The 23,549-nt window shown below is 39.6% G+C and overlaps 2 protein-coding genes and 1 long non-coding RNA gene across 3 annotated transcripts in view; 1 reads left to right on the forward strand and 2 right to left on the reverse strand.

Moving 5' to 3' along the window:
- LOC138948256 (uncharacterized) overlaps positions 1-2,378 on the reverse strand; it is a 30,185-nt gene extending 27,807 nt beyond the window's left edge. The window contains exon 1 of the mRNA XM_070319774.1: positions 2,105-2,378. The gene's annotated coding sequence lies outside the window, so the exon portion shown is untranslated. The remainder of the gene's footprint in view (positions 1-2,104) is intronic.
- The window catches only part of LOC138948276 (uncharacterized), a 289,660-nt gene that overhangs the window by 121,203 nt on the left and 144,908 nt on the right, over positions 1-23,549 (reverse strand). The gene's annotated exons all lie outside the window — the stretch shown is intronic.
- LOC138948243 (ankyrin-3-like) lies at positions 1,920-12,012 on the forward strand. Its single transcript, XM_070319761.1, has 7 exons — positions 1,920-1,988; positions 2,399-2,576; positions 4,802-4,915; positions 6,167-6,705; positions 8,209-8,411; positions 8,918-9,000; positions 9,548-12,012. The coding sequence occupies exons 1-7, from the start codon at positions 1,920-1,922 to the stop codon at positions 12,010-12,012; spliced, it is 3,651 nt and encodes a 1,216-aa protein (XP_070175862.1).

Consider the following 23,549-nt stretch of genomic DNA (forward strand, 5'->3'; position numbering starts at 1 on the left):
CTGACAGTGCGGCCTCGACGTTTATAAAAAAAACCCAGATATGACGCTATCAAAGATATTTCGAGGGGAACAAAAAAGGCAATATCATCTGCAAGAACTTCGATTTTAAGGTTTTATGTGATGCCCTCCAGCAAAAGATAGTACACAACATGGTTTTCTTGCTGCCAAATTAATATTAATGAATTATTAACAAAACTAAGCTTATCACCAAAAACATTAAGGTTTTTTGCCTTCAGAGTGTGTATGATTCAGAATGATAAGTCATTGTGGGTTGATCTGGGAGATATTAGAACAAGCTAGGGGTCAAAATCAAAAGTCTGAAAATGTTCACAGCTTTCTTGGTCAGTCTCTGAATTCATAGAAAATAGAAACACTCCAAACACTCCATATGCTCAACAATGACAACAACCCAAATATCAATGAGACTATGAATTTCATCAAGACGCGTAATAAATAATATGCGCGTTATGACTCCGCTTTTATGGTGCGTTGCAACTGAATTCACTGAAGTGCTCAAGTAAGCTATCTGTATCAATGCATCGAAATTAAAATGACGAGACGAAGTAAGGAAACTTTTGCATACTCCATCAGTTTTTCAATTCCAATTTTGGGTACAATAAGAACTGTCCTAAACGTAATGTAAATTGAAAATGTCAAGTAGGCCTAACCGTTTAAGGGTGCTGTCTATTGTTTCATTGAGCATGGACAACTATTGCTGTAAGGAGTGGACACACTTTTTGTGTGTTCTGTAAATGACCACACAACCGTTAGATTCTCATGATATTTTATGTTAAAAGCATGATTATTAGTATTTAAATTGCATACCGAATTTCACGTCGTTTAGACAAGTGCCTCTGAAAAATCTTCCCCAAACAGCTAAACTCTTGCACTTCTTTGCACCTCCGAAAATGTAAATTCTTTGCACCAAATTCCTTGGATAAAGACATGAACCTGTACTCTCTTGTCACGTCACGTAACGTATATCAGATTTATTGGATGTTGTTGCCTTTTTCGATTTCCCAATCATTGTCAAGTATCACAAGTATATTTGAACACTTCTTCTTGGGTGTCGGAGGTTGAAAGGCCGACAAATCGCAACATGCATGTGCAGAACGTGCCGTCCTTCACTCACGTGCACTCCAAAGTAAAATGTCCTCTGTGAACTGTGTTCAAAGCAAGAATCCGTTGCGTTTCATATTTTGCCTGTGACACAAGTTTGAAAAGTGTGTACTATCTTTTGTTGTTAAGTACAAAACTGTCCGTGTATATTTTGTCCACTAGTTTTCCGGGCATCACACACACACATGCCACAAACGTCGTCTCGATTCCAAGTCTATTTGATAACATTTAGTCAAAACCTAACTAAATATGCCGAAACTCCTAAACCGAAGAATGCAAACAAAAGACCTAATTTGCATAAATTGATTTTCTTTTTTCAGAGTACATTTTCAGAGTAAACAACATAATTATTATATATATTTTTCTATGAAGGAAATGATAGGGGATAACACACAATCATTTGTAAATCTGTCCTTACATACATTTGATTTTAATGACAACTTTTTTGAACAAATTAATTATTAATGTTTAAGCTTACTAGCAAAATATTTTTTTTTTAAAAAGGAAGAATTTGTATGTAAAGTTTGAAAAGAAGATTTGTCTACTGTTTTTTTTTCTTCGGAATCGCCTAAACACACAAACGTACACACGCACGCACACACACACACACACACATACACACAGACACACACACAGACACACACATACACACACACACACATCACCACCATCATAGTCTGGATTCCTAAGTTGACTTATTGTAAAAACAAACAAAAAACTAACAAAAACTAACCATAGACGGACAAACAGATAGACTGAAACCTCTGGCCATAATAAATATACATATCAAGACTGTTACAATGGAACATATGAGTAAAGTAAACACCATTACCAGCGAGAAGCAGGGCAAAAGGGCCTGCCTTCAGGAAGTAAGTTTCAGCACGTTTAACTTCGTGATCACATCTCAGTCAGTACACTCACAAGACATGCTTAACTTTTATGGTCACTGAGCACAACGAAGAAACTATAAAGTAAAGTAACTTACTGCATGCAGTCCATTTCCTCTCGCAACCTTGGGGCCAACGGTAAAGCTCTCGCGACTGAAAGGCAATGAACTCTGACCTTGTCATGTTACTTCAACAGAAACCGATGACATCACACACGAAACTAAATTTAGATAACGGATATCATTACCACCGTCTCTCCCCCAGCCTAAATGTATGGACTATGAACAATGGCGTCACTTAAACGTTCTGCAGCCTATAATGCTTATGTCTCACAGGTAACTGACAAAGCTTTTCGAATGAAGTTTGTCTCCGTGACTTCTTCATATTTGCAGTGGAAAATTTACTTGAAAGGTCACGGTCAGGTTTTGCGTATCGGGTTCATAAACACTCCCGCAGAACTGCACATGCGCAGAACGCAACAACGCACTCGACTCACACGTATTTGTAGCTTTGAGATACCAGAGACTAGTAGCCAGCATGTAATGATGGAACGCGACAGTCCACAAAGGGGTGAGTTGAGAACTACGTGATGTATGTTTTGCAGTTGTTAAAGCTACATATCCATCATTCAGCTGTCCCATCACTATCATAACAAGTATAGTATCTGTATTGTTGAGCAACATGGATCCCAAGTCCGCTTATGTTCATCTTCGTCGTGTGCAAAAGTGTGAGATCTTGCTCTGTAAGCTGGAAAGATCGACATCTCTGGTAGTGCGTTAAATGCTATAATTGATTTGACGATCGTAGTGGGATTTTTGTTCCTTTGCTGATATGTGTGTCTGGGTAACAGTCCCGGTAAATATTTTCTAACATAAGGTATCCACATTTTTATGAACTAACTTTGTCGAATAGCAGACATTGAGCAGATCAGTTGAGTCTGTCACTTTGGACTTCCTCCCAAGATACCCCCTTGAGAAAAACGTTACATGCCATATATTCATTCAATGACGAAGAAGCTCACACGTGACTAAATCGGGAGATGTTTTCGCCTTCATTGAAGACTGACAGCGTATTCATAGTTTTGTGCTCTCTCTCTCTCTCTCTGATTTTTGTAATGGGATTATGTTATTGTGATTAAGGTACAGTTTGCTTGTACTGCATGTGTCCGCTGTGTTAGAACGTGAAACAAATGTTATATGTAGTCGAGACAATGCCAAAAGGTGACGTTTTCATGTCAGTATGTCCCAAATGACATCACCAGTACATTTTTCATTCTATCTAATCTGTTTTCGTTCTATTTTTTCTAATAACATGCGTTAACAATTGATTGCCAACTGGAATGGAAGAGCACAAAAAGTGTAACTTGATATGTAGTTTCTCTAGAGGGAAAAACATCTTCCACTTTCATGTCAGTGTGTCCCATGCAACATACATTTGCCAAACAGCTATGTGCAAGTAGATTATTTGTTAGTGGTATAGAAAATACTGATCAACAATTAAAGTCAGTTTTCACATTCATTTTCTACCTATTTCTTATTTGTTTATTCTGTTGACAATGGTGAAATGTCAGCAATCGTGTGTCATTCGGGACAGTAGACATGACACCTGACCTTTTGTCACTGTCTCAGTCACAAAGAATATTGGATTGCTAAATTGCAGGTACAATCCCTCTGCTAGCATTCCATTGATATATCGTTTCACTAATGTTGTAGGTGTAAATGTTTTCATTATGCATGACTTGGTTTAGAATGTTCGAAATCTACTTAGCGAATGTGGATGTCATTTGTTTAACTAAATTTATTCCGGTAGAATGGGAACCGCGAGGGAGTTGATCAAATCAAATCAAATCAAACTTTAGTATCTCACATGGAGAAATTGCTGGTGTGTCACAGTGTATGTGTGTGTGTGTGTGTGTGTGTGTGTGTGTGTGTGTGTGTGTGTGTGTGTGTGTTTTCCGGGCCCAACAAACCACTGAAAAAATGTTCATGAACATTTATGTGTGAATTCATCCAGGTTGTATTCCCATACATTATTCTGTCATCATGTCTGTATGAATATCTTTGATGACGTCGTATCCGACTTAAACATGTGGCAGAACTATTGTCAATCAATCAATCAATATGAGGCTTATATCGCGCGTATTCCGTGGGTACAGTTCTATAAGCGCAGGGATTTATTTTTTTAATTGTTATGCAATTTATATCGCGCACATATTGAAGGCGCAGGGATTTATTTGTGCCGTGTGAGATGGAATTTTTTTTACACAATACATCACGCATTCACATCGGCCAGCAGATCGCAGCCATTTCGGCGCATATCCTACTTTTCACGGCCTATTATTCCAAGTCACACGGGTATTTTGGTGGACATTTTTTTTTATCTATGCCCATACAACTTTGCCAGGAAAGACCCTTTTGTCAATCGTGGGATCTTTAACGTGCACACCCCAATGTAGTGTACAGGAAGGGACCTCGGTTTTTTGTCTCATCCGAAAGACTAGCACTTGAACCCACCACCTAGGTTAGGAAAGGGGGGAGAAAATTGCTAACGCCCTGAACCAGGGTCGAACTCGCAACCTCTCGCTTCCGAGCGCAAGTGCGTTACCACTCGGCCACCCAGTCCTTGTGTGTGGAAACAAGCACACGTGCATTATTTTGAAAACAAGTCAGTTTTGCTGACACACTGTGTGACTTGTTGTACGTTTGTGCAAGGAAAAGGACATCTGAAATGCTTGGATGCGTAAGTTCCTGTGGTGTATAATCTTTTTGAGTAACCCGAGTTTGCTGTATCTACAGAAAGTTCCAAGGAGCTGGTTAGAATTACAACCCTCGTTGGAGCTTCTCCCTTCTGTAACTACCCTATGTACTCCTACCACGGAGAATCAGTCACAGCAACTGGAAAACTCGAAGGTACGCTTATGGGTTAATTATGCAGCTATAAAAAATAATTAAAAAAAATAGATTACTTACGTCCCACTATAAAATGAAACAATAAGAAATGTTATCAATTGAACGTTTTATAATAGACAAAACAATACATGGTTATATGTACAAGGAAGCAGCTATATGACAAATGGTTTTTTTTCCGATTTAGACTACATGTCCATTTGAAGAGTAAATGGGCCTTCTTGTAAACACGTGATAATTCAGGTCACGACTGAAGCTGCTATCTTTTAAAAGTTCTCATTGCCTTCTAAAATTTATAATGAGTTGCTGAACTTCAATACCTTCTTTTGCTTTCTCTGAGGACCAGCTTAGCTTATTTTGAATGTCATACTTGTCTGATGAATCTAAACAAAATAAAGTCATGAATAGATACATAAATGAAAAACGCTTAAACACACAAACAAACAAACAAACAAACATACAAACAGACAAATTGTTAATTTATCGAGAGATTAAATAATCAAATAATCAGTTTACTAACAAATTGATTTAATAATCAACGTGTTGTCATGGGGGAGCATCTCGTTACTCCCCCGTATCGTTACTCCCCCGGCTCGTTACTCCCCCGGCTTGTTACTAAACCTAACCCTAACCCTAAGGGGGAGTAACGAGCTGATCCCTTGACATGGTAGTTATTTGGTTGGAAATGAGATACTATTTCAAGACAACGAAATGATTAGGTAAGTGTAATTTTTCACGGAACTGTAATGTCTTGGGGTTGTTCTATGGACAAACCAACGGACACAAAAAGGGTGAGGTGCAACTGTCATTTATTCGGTGACCACATTGCAGGCTTACTCTACGGAAGTCTCAGTGCGCATGACTGATGCAAACATAGAACCCCGATAGTACATAGGTACCGTACATACAATGAACTGGTCAAAGGGAGACAACAGCATGCTAGCCATAAAAGGAACCAACCAATTAAAAACAATATATATTTTTTTTACAATATTAGATAAACTAGAAACAAAGAATACCTGCAAACAGATAACTTAAAGATAAACATGAAACTACAAGCAAGCAAACACAACATTCATTAAACACAACATTTATTAAACACAACATCAGTGTACATCGAACTCCTGCCATGGACGAAATGCATGCATATGACATACAGTTTTGTAAGAGCACTGAAATGCTAGTAATAAGCTAAAAAAAAAAAAGGGGGGGGGAGATTAAAGCATTGCTTGAACTGCTTTATTCATTGTGCAGACTCTATCAACGACAGTCCTGTGAATCAGCTTCAAAAGGAACATTTAGTGTACCAAAAGGAAGTCTTTGAACATTATGCTGAAGGCAAGCCAATTCGTGTTTGGGCTTCCAACACATTACCATGGGATCTCAATATTCCCATGACAACGTCGCCTCCACCCCTCCCCAACTTTATGCAAGCATTTGTGATCTGCGCTGAACGACCACCGCTACTTCTGTCTCTTTATGGCAAGGGGGAATACTCTGCAGATGTCGAGGACTACACAAGGGAGACAGCACGCTTGCTGCATTGGAGTCTGCTTGGGTTTTGTCATCTGGATTTTCTGGTGTTGCCATGCTGCATGACCTATGATGAACTGCAGTCATTTGCTGATTTAGAAAAGAAGGTTAAGACAGAAATGGATGTGGTGGAGAGATACTTCAGGAGCCCCCTGCTGTTAAGCGAATTTACATTCTCCAAATTAAAGGAAGCAACAACAGCTCTTGTTGGATCGACATTTATTCCATGCCTTCTGGAACCCAAGAAAAAGACTGAAAAGGTAACCTCTGTGCGTGTATATCAAGTTTTAAATCTAAAGAATGTATGTTTGAATATGTAGCCAGTCTGTGGAACCGACTTGCAGTTGTAAATGCAGAACTGTGACCTCTTCATTTGTGTATGCGGGTGATGTTTCATTTTAAATGTAGTCAATCTTTGACGGAATCAATCAAGTAGGCTGGGACTTCAGAGCGAGGTGTGTGTGTATGTGTGTGTGTGTGTTAATGTGTGTGTGTGTGTGTGTGTGTGTGTGTGTTAATGTGTGTGTGTGTGTGTGTTAACACTAGTTCCCAGAAACCGACACAGATTTTTATGAAATCTAACAAATTAATTGTTCCAGATAATGTTCCCACAGTTTTATTTTTTAAACTGTCGTCTACATCTTTCAATCAAATTCATTCAATGGTTTTTTTAACAATATTTGACCCTCTCTAGACTATGATTTAAGCGTTGAAGCTAAAAATATAAATAGGAAAAAGAAGTTGTTAGTAGACATTCTTTGTGAATTTGAAATTGCAATAACATATTCAAAAAGATCGCACTGTATCCTTTTTCCTGAATCCAAAAAGGATACACATTATACTGTGCTTGAACTGAAAAGTTGCTCCGAAATCAAGAAAATCAGTTCTGTCATGGTAGGAAGGTTTTGGTCAGCCAAATACGTACTGGTCTCTGTGATTGAAGATTCAAAGTTTTCACTTTCAATTTTATAGGACGATAATTTTATTAAATATTTTGATAAAGCTTTATGCAACTTTTTCGTGTGTATTTTATCTATTCATTTATTTAATTTATTTCTAGGACGATGTTCGTAACATGTATTGGGAGTGATAATGCGCAGTAACTGTTGGCATAAAGATCGGATGCATTAAAGATCTATGCAGTGCCGCACAGAGCAATGTTGAAGCAACGATTTGTGTTTTTGTTGCAGATAAGAATAGAAGCAGTCAAAACATTTACACAACAATCCCACAAATGAATACACATACCTTTAGTGTTGCCAGCCAACAAAACTATGCGGTTTGTCAGTTCGCATTCCAGCCAAAACGTAAATCACGTGTTTTGTGATCACGTTCTGGGGCTCAGGGCTCTTTGCTGCATGCCAAAAAATGTTCTTACATAATCAAAAACAATGGCTTGAAACTACCTAAGATAGAAAAATATCTCTCTCTCTCTCTCTCTCTCTCTCTCTCTCTCTCTCTCTCTCTCTCTCGGCGAGACTAATACTTCCCAATAGGCTTTTGACGTAATTAGATGACGTTCGGGACCATACGCTGTCCTGCCTGGACAATGATTCTTTAAAAACTCACCGTTTTTCACTCTTGCAAAAACGTCAATGTACATTGTAACTTGGGTTTTATTTTAAATGGATAGATGCATGAGGCATTACTGAAAGCCTAGGGCCTCCGTGCAGCTAGATGCCAGAATTCCAGTATCTTTACTTTGTGTTACAAATAGTCTTCAAAATAGTCAACTAATCATGATACATGTGTGCGTTCTGTAGATGTGGATGCTTCTGATGGACAAAGATTGGACAGATAGAGTGTCTCGACTGATAGAAAGTTTACACAAGGGTGATGGATCCCCCCAAACTGTGTCCTTGAGGAAGGACAATCTCATCATTGCTCTGGAAGCTGCCAAACGAATAAGTTTCTCTGGCGAAGTGAAGGTCGAGTACACATCAGACAGTGTTCGCGATTGCCTACAGTAAGTAACAGTGCTGATGATTAACATGTCTACTTTGATTATTTTTCTGGTGAATACTTCAACCCAACAGAGAAAAACTGCGTGGTTTCCATAGTCTTGGATACTACAAAATGGTTTTTTTTAGGACCGGGTGCTATTTGTGGTGTAATTTTATGTAATTTTTTTAATTTATAAAATGTATCTGTTTTATAAGATCAAACAAAACCACAAACACAAAACGTAAGGGATGGTTGCAACAATGATTGTCGGGTCCCAGAAACACAGAACATATTTTTTTTGCAATGTCAAAAACACCTCTTTTTGGGGGTGGGGGGTGGGGGTGGATAAAATGATTCTGAATTTGATACTTGCATGTGTGCGGGTACAAGAAGTTGGTCAACATTATATTGACTGGTTGTCCCTTCAACTAATTGTCATTTTGCAATTTTCAATTCCTATGGGTACTCTCTTCTTTAAATGATGGTGGTATCTTCCCAGGGTTTTGATTTGTTACTTATTTGCTGCAGGGGGCTGATTAGTCGCACTAAGATGGACTTTGATGTTTTGCTTCAACTGACAGACAACAAAAGCAGCCGCACTAGCAGTCAGGGTAAGCCTCAGTCCAGAAATCTTGTTGGTCTATACTTCACAGCTTAACGCTTTAAAGTAAAGACACAGATATATGGACATCGACATGGAACCTTTTATCTCAACTGAAAGATTTCTGTATGGTATATTTCACAACATAAAAGAACATAACATGAGAAAACTCAAAACTATAAATTCAGTATACGCCGAAAATAGTTATACACGATTAAGTTAAATAAGAAATTGAACATAAATTATTACAAGATAAATAATTATATAATTAAAAATGAATTATAAAACAACAAACAACAGACTAGTAGCAGTCCCCTTTCACAACAGACCAGTCATGGTTGTTTTCCCTTGTTTCTGCTCTTATGCATTTGAGTGTCGTCGTGCTCTGTTATGCATATAATTTAAAGTTCTGTGTAACTACTTCAAAGAGATTATAGTGTGCTCCATACATATAAGCAACATGAGTGTACTTTTCCCTGTTCTTACAACCACCAACTAGCCCCAGTGTTTTCACTATCCAGTGTAGATAAGAAGTTTACTGTTGCTGTTCCTCACAGGTCGAGAGATGGACAGACTGCAGCTCGAGACTACTGCCACAGAACTCCAGCTGAAAAAGCAAAGAATATTTAACATGATCATTGATGGCCAGCATCCGCAGTTGTGTAAGTACCAGTTGCTTGTAGACCAAGAATTTCTGGTCAGTTTCACTGACTTCTGCAAAGAGGAGCATACCAGAGTTTTACATGTCGGGGACATGGAGTATGGTCTTCCACTGTTGTATTGGTCGGTTGCTGTTTCATCCCCAAAACTTACACACTGGTGTCTCCAGATCATGGAGGACACAGTCACTAAACCTGAAGATTTGCCAGAAAGTATGCTGTCTGCAGCGATAGCAGCAATCTTGTTTTCTATAGACAGTGACGAGAAATTTCAGGCAAAGAGTTTCCTAAAAAGACTGACAAACCTTAAGCCAAAGCTTGAAGCATCACAAAGTTTGAAGTTGGCATTGCCATTGCCAAGACATATTTTATCAGAAGAGAGGATCACAAAGCTGAAAACCCACTTTGAATCAGGTGCTGTATGTTACCTTGACGACCTCTCCCTGCCGATCCCAGACTCACTGCTGTCAGTGACCGTTACAGAGGACGCGGTCAGTGTGGAGCTGCCCAGCCAACACTGGTACCTGACGCTGAGACTGCTGGCTGACAGGGAGGTGGACGAGACAGACCGTGACGGCAACACGCTGCTTCACATCGCTGCCGACAAGGGAAACCTGGAGGCCATAACACTGGCCGTGAAGAGTGGAGCTTCCTTGACAAAGACAAACAAATACGGCACAACGCCATACCAAATGCCCCACAGACGAATTGAAGAATATAGAGATGATTTACGTTCCAACTTCTACAATGCCTGTGCTAGAGGTGCCTTGGAAGAAGTGAAGATTTCACTTTGTCATCATGTCAGTCTCTATGATGCAAAACAAGATGAGAACAGTCTACATTGTATGGCTTACAGTTACGGACACAAACAGATTGCCTATCTTCTCATCAGTCTTGGGTTTGACGTTAATGCCCAAACCTCAGACAAAAACACACTTCTTCATCAAGCTTGTGCGACAGGTGACTCAGACATGACAGAGGCTCTACAAGGTGCTGACATTATGGCCAAGAACGGTGAAGGGAAGACACCTCTTCACTTAGCATGTGGAGCAGGTCAAAAGGAAATAGTAACATTATTGATACAGCGCAGCGTTGATACTAGCTCGAAAAAAGACGTTGAAAAGTTTGTTAATACTGCCGATTCTTCAGGAAATACACCTCTTCATGATGCAGCTGCTGCAGGTCATCCAGAGATCGCCAGAGTACTGATTCAGCACGGTGCTGAGTTAAACAAAACCAACACCAGTGGATTGACAGCTATTCATTTAGCGATCCAACAAGACAGAAATGACACGGTGCAACTGTTACTTGACCAAGATGCTTCGTGCCACGTAAAGGATTCTTCTGGCTGCACGCCTCTGATCTTGGCGTGCAAACATGCTCGGAAACAGGCTGTTTTTCTGCTCCTAGAAAAGGACAGTTCTCTCGTGAATGAGGAAGATTGGGCTGGTAGGACTGCTCTCCACGAGGCATGCTCAACGGGCAACGCTGATATTGTCCATCTGCTTCTAACTCAAACTCACTACATTGACGTCAGAAGTCAGGATGACAGTGGACGGACTGCCCTTCATACAGCTTGCATGACCGGCAAGGAAGAAGCTGTGCGTCTCCTTCTAAATAAATCACAGGACGATTGTGTAAATCATCAGGATGTCTATGATCGGACTGCGCTTCATGAAGCATGTAAGGCTGGCAATGCAAAGGTCGTGAGTCTACTGCTTGAAAAAGATCAAGTCACAGACATCGCCATACAAGATGAGCAGGGTTGCACTGCACTTCATGAAGCATGCAAGGCTGGCAACGCAGAAATTGTGAGTCTACTGCTTCACCAAGATCAAGACACTGACATCGCCATCCAAGATGAGTATGGTTACACTGCACTTCATGAAGCATGTCGCAGTGGAAGTATTAAAGTTGTCCAGTTGCTGCTCACAGTGAATGCTGATATTATTAACATTACAGATCATGACGGTTATGCAGCATTGCATCTTGCGGCTGTTGGTAAAAGAAGAGAACATGAACAAATTGTAGGCACTCTCCTTCAACACGGAAAAGTAAATGTGAATTTAAAGAATGGGGAAGGTTACACAGCCCTCCACTTGGCAATTATCTTCAACCTTCAAAATATCATGAAGAAGCTTCTTGCAGATAAACTTGTGAATGTAAATGTTGAAGATAACCAAGGCAACACACCTCTTCATTTTGCAGTATATCACACTGACACGTATGCAACGCGTCTTCTCCGTGAATCACGAAAAAATGTTGATTTGGACATCCGTAACGCTGACGGCATGACAGCGCTTGACCTGGCAAACAAGTTTGGTCGCACTGACATAGTACATACCATACTGGATAAAGTGTAGGCTGACGTACATCTGTTCAATACTCGGGGTAAAACTCCACATGGTTGGGCTGAATTGTTGTCACAGGAAGTCCTCATAGGAAGGGGCTCCTCTTTTCAACTCTATCCAGAGAAGAAACGTTTATTACTAAACTTAGCAAAATAATTATTGCACCCATTTTCGTACCCCAACTAAAACATGTATTCTCGTGTCATTTCATTCAAACTTAATATTATTGCCATCAAAGGCCCCATTACTTGGCTATATGACACACTTTTCGTATCAACTATTTCTGTTATAGGTATCACGTGACCGCCGCCGAAGTAAGAGTACCTTCAAAATCGACCTGACAAAACCGTCAGATACCAAATAAAAAATCGATTAAAAAAAATTCAGAATAGGCTTAACTTGGCAACCTTAGCATATGAGGAGAAAGCCAAAGCAATTATCTATTCAGAACAGGTTGTTTCGTTTTGCTATCTTGCGTATCTCTTGTGAAATGTCATTTCTACTGATGCATGGGTTGAGCGCATGAGCAGTAGAAAACGAGAAGTTTTTGCGTCCATTTTGAGGTGAACCTTGACAAAAAGCGCTGTATTTCAGCAATGCCTGAATGGATTGCTTAGAAACTTTCAGGATTTTATGTCTACATAAGAGATTTACCCTGGGTAAAATTGTGCATCACTACTGGTTTGCACTCAGATGTTATGCACTCTTCCAGAAAATGTTTTTAAACCCGTCACAGGTTTGTGAATTTACATCCCAAAAATGTATGGCATTGCACGCATACAGACAATTGGTTGTTAGCAGAACTGCCACAGTTTTATTCGAGTATGACCACTGACGGACATTAGCTAGCCATGTAAACACATGAGGAAAAAATGGAGCGTTCAGGCTGATTGCTATTGAGGGCGGTTAACGCTGAGTGCCTCTGAAAACATGCTGCGGTCACAGATGAATGGACATCGCTGTAAGCACAGTAATCATCCACAAACATGTGATCGTGTTTACAGGACAAACAAACGTAAACTAGTGATTGTAATAAAATGAAACTTTGGCAGTATTTGTGTAGTGGAGGAGTGTAAGGTTGTAAGTACGAAGCCCAAGTCCAAGCGTCTTGTTTCAACTTTTTATTCGTTGTACAAGAAAACAATGCAAGCAAACGTAGAGGCCGAAGGCAAAACCTGTAGACAGAGAAGCAAATGTAGTGAGGTGTTCAGCTGCTATGAGCGAATGAATGCCTATGCTTTAAACATAAGTTTATTTTAACAAAGGTTACTATCATGACATGTATACAAAATACGCAGGTAACAGCAACAAGCTAGAAGCTTAAGTGGTGTTCCGGCATGACAGTACAACGTAAGGAGGTAACGGCTGAACAATTCGTCTCAATAAACCAAATCTATTAATAACGTAATAAACGTTGCATTATGATTATAAAGAAAAATAGTAAAAGGAAGGAAGACGAGGAATAAAAGAAGAGGGATGGGTAGGAAATGTGCAGAAATTAAAGTTGCTGTCCGGCTTGTGGAGCATTGATTCTGGATTGCCCAAAGCGGCCTGAACGTTCAAGGAACGAGTGTACTTTGGAGAAAAAAAATTCCTGTTTAAATCTAGAGAATACTGTTTGTCTCCGTTTAAAAGGTGGGGGAGGTGAATGATGTGATTAGGGAGGGTATGTATGGTTTCTTGACGTGCTTCGCGATAATTTTGACAATCAAATAGGAAGTGTTTTACGGTTTCGGACAGGAGACCGCAGTCACAAGATGCATCTGTAGCAACGTGTCGTCTCACTAGATCGTTATTAAGATCACTTATATATAGCCTGAGCTTACAGTGAATTGTTTGTGACATGCGATCTCCAGAATAAAAATAACACGGCGGACTTAAATCGTTTTTTGACAAAAAGTGCTTAAATTAACTTAGGGAGTCACTAAGTTTTATACAGTCTGGTAAAGAATTCCAGAGTTGTGTTGTAGATGGGAGAAATGAGTTTCTGTATAATTCAGTTTTAAACGATGGAACTTTCCTATCTAGAGGTCTGCGCCGGTGATATGGGTAATTAGTTGATATTAATGGTGGCAATAACGCAAATAAGTAGTTTGGCACCTTGTGGTGAACGATCTTGTGAAATATCAATTTATGACGTTTACGCCTCTCTAATAATGAAATAAAGCCTGACTCATCGTACAATTGTTGATGGCTTGTACCGCGGACTGCTCGAACAATGAACAATGAACGATTTGCATCTAAATGGATACTTTCAAGCTCAGTGGCTAACTCCTTAGGGCAGTTATTCCAGAGAACATCAGCATAATCAAAATGTGGCAATATGAAGGATTTGTACATTATTTCTAAAGCGTTTCTGCCTAGTCTATATTTATAAGATCGTAAACAAGCTACTAATGTACAGCATTTTGCTATAACAGATTTAATATGTAACTCCCACTTACCGTTATTCTGAATAATAATACCAAGATGTTTATGATTTTCGGTTTCTTGTAATATTGTACCACCGAAGTTTAAAAGGGTGTAATCTGGATTTCTTTTCCTGCTTATATTCAGAAGTTTTGTTTTACTTTCATTAAATTTAACTTTCCACTGTCTAGCCCACTGGTCGATTTTATCAAGATCTGAATTAAAAATATCTGTTCGCATCTGAGAATTTTCCAGGCTTAAATACATACTTGTATCGTCGGCAAACAGTTTAATAATGGATTCAACGATATCAACTATGTCGTTTATGTAAACAAGAAAAAGGAGTGGTCCTAAAATGGAGACTTGTGGAACGCCTGTTTGCACAGGTAAGTAACTAGACATACTTCCTTTAAGCACTACTGCTTGTGTTCGATCAGTTAAATAGTTTTGCAACCAATTAAACATCTGACCTCGATTCCCTAATGCAAATAACTTTCTCAGGAGACCTTTGTGCCAGACTCTGTCAAACGCTTTGGAAATGTCGAAAAAGATTGCCTGGACAGTAATGCTGTCGTTGAGTGACTTGTACAAGTCGTTATAAAGGCATGTTAACTGATACACAGTGGAGTCGCCGGGAATAAAACCAGACTGGGAAGGTGTAATTATGGTGTTCGATACAAAATAATCAAACACATGTTTCTGAACACATTTTTCACGAACTTTACCTACGCAGCTTAAGAGTGAGATGGGGCGATAATTTGAACAGTTTCCTTTATCCCCCTTTTTAAATATCGGTGTTATGTGTGTTTTTTCCATATGCTTGGAAATACACCCTCATTTAATGATCTAGTAAATAAGATAGATAGAGGTTCTGCTATTATAGGTAAACTTGCAATAAGAATCTTATTATGAACTTTATCAGGCCCGACAGCTTTAGATGTATTAAGACTTTCTATTACACTTTTCACTTCTTCGGAAGTCACGATCATATCGTCGATAAAAAACTCAACATGGTCTATCTCGGGAACATTATCGTCTGTGTCGTTTATTTATGATTGTTTAACAAAAGACATATTAAATAATTCAGCCTTTTCCTGGTCTTCAAAATAGGTTTTACAATCAACTGTTAGTGGCGGGATTTCGTTTTGGTTAGAGCATTTCTTTGCCATAAACCTGTTAACTAACTTCCACCACTGCTTCTGACCAAATCTCTTTGGATCAGATACGGACCGGTCAAGTTTCTCTAAATATTGTTTCTTTCGCGTTCGAATATCATCTGTGTATTGGTTCCTTATCTTACGAAAGAGTTCCCAAGCTTGTGGTGTGTCTACATGCACAGCAACAGTATGAATAAATCGTTTACGGTCTTTTAATTTCAAAATATATGATGTAATCCAGGGTGGGTCTCCCTCTCGAATGGTGACTTCCTTGACAGGCAAGCAGATTTTCACGATCGAATACAACTGCTCTGAAAAAAGAGAAGCTGCGGTATGAATATCTTCTAAAGTCACTTTGTTTGACCAATCAATTTTCTGTAACTCAACTATTAACTTTTGACCGTCTAATTTGCTATAATCTAAAATCGTTCTCTTTGAGTGTGATCTTTTCTTCGAATGATGCTTTAAATTAACGAGTGGTACGGAGTGATCACTACAAATGGGAGGAATAACTTCTACTTTATCAACAATGTCAGTGCTTGGGGTAATAATCAGGTCGATACAGGTGGACGTATCTTCAGTTATCCGTGTGGGACATGTAACTAGTTGCTTTAAACTATTCAGATACAAAATGTCTGTCAGTTGCTTTGCTGGGTTGTCATTAAAATCACCAAGAATTATGAATTTATGTGGGGTGGCCATAACTTGCTTAAAAGAAGAATCGATCAATTGCCAGTAAGCAACAGGGGCACCAGGTGGCCGGTAAAACGAGCCTATCAATATAGTTTCTTGATTCAATTTGGTTTCGATCCATGTGGCTTCGAGGTTAGGAATCAAAAGATCTGTTCTCGCTTTACAGCATAAGTAATCTTTAACATATATAGCCACACCACCGTATGTTCCGTCTGGTCTGTCTCTCCGCACAAGTGGATGGAAACCATTAATATTAAATTGGTCTTGCATCTTACCATCAGGTAATCAAGTCTCAGATAAAGTTACAATGTCAAAATCTCTAATTTCACTTTCCACAATATCAAGTTTGTTCCTCAGACTTCTGGCGTTTAAGTGTGCTACAATAAGTTTACCATTTTCTAACGGAGAAACTGGTCCCGGATTCGGATTAATGTCCCCACATAACATCAATTTCGAGACTAAAAAAAATAGTACCGGTATTACTAAAAAACACAGCGTACTTATAGGAATCGAGCGCACTTCACGGTTGCTAATAATTACTGAATCCTTTTCAGAATTATTTTGATGCGATTCGTCGGGACTGTAACTATAGTCGAAGTGCAGAGACCATAATACGATAGCTAAATTCACACCATTGCTTCTTCTAACAACCATAGCTATTGCTATACAAACGTCAAGAACATTGTTAAATAATACTTTCTGTGAAAGAATTGCCGCCTTGGAGCAGAAACCACCGACTCTAGCCCTGGAAGTTAAAAAATCAACAGGCATTTAGGTAATAGCATCTCTGAGATACATGCTTAAAACCCAGGGCCGAAACGGTGGTACTCTACCCCACGCCGAACAATGAGAAAGGTGGCTGCACAAGGGACAGGGACTAGCTCTCACATAGCCTCTGGGAAAACAGAGCATGACTTTATACAGAACACAAGTAAGAAGGAAAGTTTGCATTGACTGCTTGGAGAGGAGGAACGAAGAACGAATAAATGTGTTTTCAAGACAAAGTAAAGTAAATGGGTACGATGGTGATAGAAATATCAAGAAAGTGAATAGGTCACACGGATGGCTGTGAAGACATTCTACGTCAAATACACAATATTGCATGCGTTATACAGCAGAGTGAAGTATAAGTAGCATTTGAATTAGACACAGCTATGTACATTTGAGTATTAAAGTATGAACACAAGAGTTGGACGATGTGGTGTAAGTTCAGTTAATGTCAATCAATCAATATCAGGCTTACATCGCGCGTATTCCGTGGGTACAGTTCTAAGCGCAGGGACTTATTTTTATTTTATTTTGCAATTTATATCGCGCACATATTTGAGGCGCAAGGATTTATTTATGCTGAGATGCTGAGATTATTTTTACACAATACATCACGCATTCACATCGGCCAGCAGATCGCAGCCATTTCGGCGCATATCCTACTTTTCACGACCTATTATTCCAAGTCACACGGGTATCTATGCCTATACCATTTTGCCAGGAAAGACCCTTTTGTCAATCGTGGGATCTTTAACGTGCACACCCCAATGTAGTGTGCACGAAGGGACATTGGTTTTTCGTCTCATCCGAAAGACTAGCACTTGAACCCACCACCTAGGTTAGGAAAGGGGGGAGAAAATTGCTAACGCCCTGACCCAGGGTCGAACTCGCAACCTCTCGCTTCTGAGCGCAAGTGCGTCATACCACTCGGCCACCCAGTCCATGTAGCCTTTCCGATCATGAAAAATGAGAAAGTAAAACGAAGTGAACATGACAAGGGTGAAGACATAATTATAAACAAAAGTATGTTCATTCACTATAATACTGTACATACTTGTATTACAGCGATGTTGACAAAGCTTTGGATACAGTTCATGTTGAGAGTGAATTGACACGGCAAAGTCGAATCTGATTAGTGAATGCAATGAAAAGAATCGCACACAGACATGCGTCGAAACACGACACATACCCCCAGTCGTTCGCATGCACACACACACACACTCACACACACATATACACACACACCCACTACCCTCACCCACCCCCCCCCCCCCACACACACACACACGCGTGCGCGCACACAAACACTCCACACGAGCAAACACACACGAACATACACACACAGACACTCAAAGACACTCACAAACACACCCGCACACGCACAAACACGTATCCACTCGCACACAGCGCACGTACACATACAGTATCCTTGCGTCTGAGACATCCTCATACGCGCGCAGTACAGGCGTCCCTGCGAGTATGATAACAGGCAAGCGGCATAACTGTGTACACCCGTAACTCATTTTGTGCAGAAATACTTTAAAAGGGTGAATTATATCAATATTCGCACTGGACAAACGGCCAAGCAATAAGTAGAGTACACGTAAGACATGATGCGTCAATGAATGCTTATGCCGGGGTTCGTGTCTATACTTATACCCCAGGCGCGGGCTGCATCGAAAGCACCGTCCAGCGGGGATGAAAATCGGCCTGAATACGGCCAGAAACACGGAATCTGTGTTTCTTACACTAACTTTACCCTAATAGACTATAAGTTATTCGAACAAACACATAACTAATCCTAACAAACAATACATCAAATTAAAGCTACGACCTTTAGCTTTCCATTGCAATAAATACTACTTCGTCATACTTATATTTATTTAGTACGATACAAAAACAATGGTCCTAGTGAAGGCACTGAACCAACTTCAGTGCAGAAAATTACAAAACTCTCTAAACTGGGATAATGGACAAATTCATAAATCATACAAATAAAAAGAAGAACCCAAGACAAACATTATGATATGCGTTACATGGGGGAAAATTATACAGTGACTTAGTACGAAGCGGCAAAGTCCGAAAGTAAATGGAATCAGCTAAATTCCGACGCGAGTACATGTGTACTTAAATTCTGAATCTTCGCACAGAAACCAAACATTACTTATTACAACCAAATCCTTATAAACAAACTAAAATCATATGCAACATAGGTACGGGATATGTAATAGTGATACAAAAATGACAAAACAATGATTGAACAGACAAAGAAGAGTTTGTGAGAATCAATTTCTCTCAACGATACGATGAAACCGGTCAAAATCAAAATGACGCTTTGGTCAGTTCGAAGCATTATCGTAAATAACACAATAATATGCAGCCATCTAGCCTAATCATTGACTTCTATGCAAACCTAAATATAATTAGGACAATATTAAAGATAAAAGGGACCTTGAAAGATAGAAGTTAGGTAGATTATATATATAGAAAGGTATTTGATTAGAATTTGCGCCAGCAAGGTGCGCGCGCATCATCGTATCGTCTGCTACGGGGTAGGTGATTCCGTTTGTACTGTACTAGGCTGTTTCGCTACGCGATGGTTAGAGTGTTTAGGGTAGCAAAGAGCACTTGGCTACATCTGTTCTGTAACACTCATTTGTCTGTATGCATGCAAAGTCATGATATTTTGGAATGTAAGGCTTTAAGCCTATGACACCTTTTAAAACATTTTCCGGAAGATTGCATATTATCTCAACAGATATATTTCACGATGCGAAATTGTACCCGGACGTACGTAATGTCGACTTGAGATCCTGAAAGTTTCGAAACAATCCATTCAGGCATTACGGAAATACTGCGCTTTTTGTTATGGTACCCCTCAAGCATCTCTCCTTTTCTACTGCTCATGTGCTTCACACCTGCATCAGTAGAAATAACATTACACAAGAGATATGCAATATAGCAAAACAAAACAATCAGTTCTGAATAGATAATTGATTTGTCTTTTTCATCGTATGTAACAGTTGCCAAGTTTAAGCCTATTCTGAGTTTGTGTCGATTTTTTAATTAGTACCTGACATTTTGGGGGGTACCCTTACTTCGGCGGCGGTCACGTAATACCTATATACCTATAACAAAAATCTTTGATCCGAAAAGTGTGCCATATAGACAAGTAAAAGGCCTTTTATGGCATATACAGTTTGAATGAAATGACAGGGGAATAAATGTTTCAGTTGGGGTACAAAAATGGGTGCAATATTTGTTTTGCTCAGTTTATTATTAACAATGTTAGCCAGCTAGTCAGTCAGCGACGCATTCGGCAGAACATCGAACATTATCATGTCAGATCTACACACCACCATTCCCCACGATTAAACGAGGCACTGACGAGCTTCTCATCAAGGTAGTCAGGAGCAGAAAGCTTTTGTTCAGCATGTAATGACCAGTAGTGCTAGTGCTGTATGTGAAGTGATGGAAAACTGCCTGGAGCGAGTCATGGTCTCTGAAGCCAAAAGCAAAAAGCGTACTGTTAACCAAAGTCATGAAGGTCTTAACGTTCACTTTAACAGCGACGAACAAAACAAGTATACCTACATTTTGCCTGATGTGACTGTTATACATACTTACAGACATTGATTGGCTCACGTAAGTGTAGCCTATGCGATCGTAACTTTGTCTGTCTGTGTGTGTGTGCGTGTGTATGTCTGTGGTAGAAACTTTAACATTTGACTGAACACCAAAATACTAATTGTATTGAAGCAATGATCAACATTTCGTCGGCACGTATGTAGTTAAAGTGTGTATCCAAAGAAAAAGGGTGGTGGGGGGTTTTGGGGGGGGGGGGGTAAAAACAGGTGACTGGTTTGTGTCGTGTGTGGTATGTAGACCAGGTCAAGGGTCAAGGTTAGGCCAGATCGCGTGAAGGATTGTCGTATAGATACAGTTATCACCGAGCTGCAGTTCGCCGATTCGGGGAAGACGATTTCACATTGTTCGGTTTCGTCCCGATGTCTTCCCGCTGAAATCGATATCTTCCCGATGTCGGCATAAGGTGTCGGGCCGCAGGTCCAACAAGTCATCGGGCCGATTAACATCGGACCGGATGCGTGCCGCCATAGTACAGGTGTTCGGCCGCCTGTCGGCCACCTCGTTGCCTCTTTGCAAAAGTTAGTCGGGCCAACACCCGCGTCGTCTCTTTTGACGTCACCGGCCCGACTTTTTGAAGGGTGTTCGGCCGACTATCGGCCGCTAATGTCTTGCTGGCTGGGTTGCACCGTGTCACCTATGCTTACTGTGTGTGTGTATGTGTGACGGAGTGATTGAGTTTGTGTTACTGTTTGTTGATTTTTTACGTGAGCCTTGAAGGCTTCGCCTCTATGGTAACAACTACAGACTTATTAAAATAATTAAAAATGTGTATTTGCGAGAGAAAGAGGGAGAAAGACTCACATACACATTCACACACTCGTGCGCACGTTTACGTCCGGCCGAAAGCAAATTTCACCAAAGTATCATAATTTTACATTTTGTTGACGGTATGATAATCTCTATGTTTAAACACTGCACATTGTGAATACTTAGAACCATGCAGCGCTTACAAATCCTTCAACATGCATATTTTTAAAGTTCGATCCCTTGTACCTCTTCTGATGCCATTTAAGAAAAGGGGCTTATAGTAAGTCGTGCGTGTGGGTGCAAAAATGTCTTGGTCAATTGTTTCGGTTTTTAAAAATTTGTGTTTGTGTGGAAACATCTCTACATTGTGTCATTTTGATGTTGTTAAAATAGCTCGGATGCTCAAGGAAATATGAATGTTTATCTAGCCTAATGTTTGTAATGCCGCTGTTTAAAGCAAGCTAGTGGGAAAGATACGTTTCATTACAATAGAAACACATCATTACAATAACCAAAGATTAATATCATTTACAAAAAAGTCCTGTGATTGTAATTAATCGGTCAGATACCCCATTAAAGCCCCAGTATGTCTCACATGGTTTACAGAACGATTTAAACTCTTCTCATGAAAAAGGCAGTTCTAACCTTATGGAACACACTTTCAATAGCATTTAATAGCATTAAATGACACAGTTAGTTTAAACGGCTATTTAGCTCGCGTAAACCACTCACCAGTTTTCCTGGTTTATCTAACCCCTGAGAAATCGTGAACTCGTATGATCCACTTTTTTTCTCTCACACTTTAGTCGTCAGTTTGTGATTTCAATGCGACTCGCTGTATCTGCAATAGCACGTTATTGTGTACCTCTCAATCTAAAACACAAACAAGTCGCGTAAGGCGAAAATACAACATTTAGTCAAGTAGCTGTCGAACTCACAGAATGAAACTGAACGCAATGCAACGCAGCAAGACCGTATACTCGTAACATCGTCAGTCCACCGCTCACGGCAAAGGCAGTGAAATTGACAAGAAGAGCGGGGTAGTAGTTGCGCTGAGAAGGATAGCACGCTTTTCTGTACCTCTCTTCGTTTTAACTTTCTGAGCGTGTTTTTAATCCAAACATATCATATCTATATGTTTTTGGAATCAGGAACCGACAAGGAATAAGATGAAAGTGTTTTTAAATTGATTTCGACAATTTAATTTTGATCATAATTTTTATATATTTAATTTTCAGAGCTTGTTTTTAATCCAAATATAACATATTTATATGTTTTTGGAATCAGCAAATGATGGAGAATAAGATGAACGTAAATTGGGATCGTTTTATAAAAGAAATATTTTTTTTACAATTTTCAGATTTTTAATGACCAAAGTCATTAATTAATTTTTAAGCCACCACGCTGAAATGCAATACCGAAGTCCGGGCTTCGTCGAACAATACTTGACCAAAATTTCAACCAATTTGGTTGAAAAATGAGGGCGTGACAGTGCCGCCTCAACTTTCACGAAAAGCCGGATATGACGTCATCAAAGACATTTATCCAAAAAATGAAAACAACGTATGGGGATATCATACCCAGGAACTTTCATGTCAAATTTCATAAAGATCGGTCCAGTAGTTTGGTCTGAATCGCTCTACACACACGCACATACACACACACACACACACATAGGTGGTTTTACAGTCATTTGGGGTCGGCTGTGTATCAAAATGCCATCTTGCTCAAAACACAGGCATTTGGGGTCTCTTTTGTTTTAAGTGTTAGAAAGTTTCTTAAAACTTCAATGAGCGTTAAATGCCATTTTAAAGTGTGAAAACTCATTTCAGGAGGTTATTACATAAAATGCAACCTCCAGCGTGATTTTTAGAAAAACAGACATTTGGGGACGATGTTTGCTGTACAGCAGTGAAATGGGGACGTATGTGTACACAAAGTGCAGAGCTAGAATTACGTTATCGGTGCTATGAATGTTTTAGGTGTTAGAAAGTTTGTTAAAACTTCAATGAGCGTTAAATGCCATTCTAAAGTGTCAAAACTCATTTCAGGAGGTTATTACATAAAATGCAACCTCCAGCGTGATTTTTTTAGAAACAAACAGGTATTTGGGGACGATGTTTGCTG

Source organism: Littorina saxatilis, linkage group LG15 (genome assembly GCF_037325665.1).
Source record: "Littorina saxatilis isolate snail1 linkage group LG15, US_GU_Lsax_2.0, whole genome shotgun sequence".
Classification (NCBI taxonomy): domain Eukaryota; kingdom Metazoa; phylum Mollusca; class Gastropoda; order Littorinimorpha; family Littorinidae; genus Littorina; species Littorina saxatilis.

Bases quoted from the DNA above. Each gene is read 5' to 3' on its own strand.
- LOC138948243 (XM_070319761.1), top strand. From the start codon at position 1,920: ATGGAACATATGAGTAAAGTAAACACCATTACCAGCGAGAAGCAGGGC. The intron at 4,916-6,166 runs GTACGCTTATGG...TTCATTGTGCAG, and splicing joins AGCAACTGGAAAACTCGAAG to ACTCTATCAACGACAGTCCT. The intron at 6,706-8,208 runs GTAACCTCTGTG...TGCGTTCTGTAG, and splicing joins CCAAGAAAAAGACTGAAAAG to ATGTGGATGCTTCTGATGGA.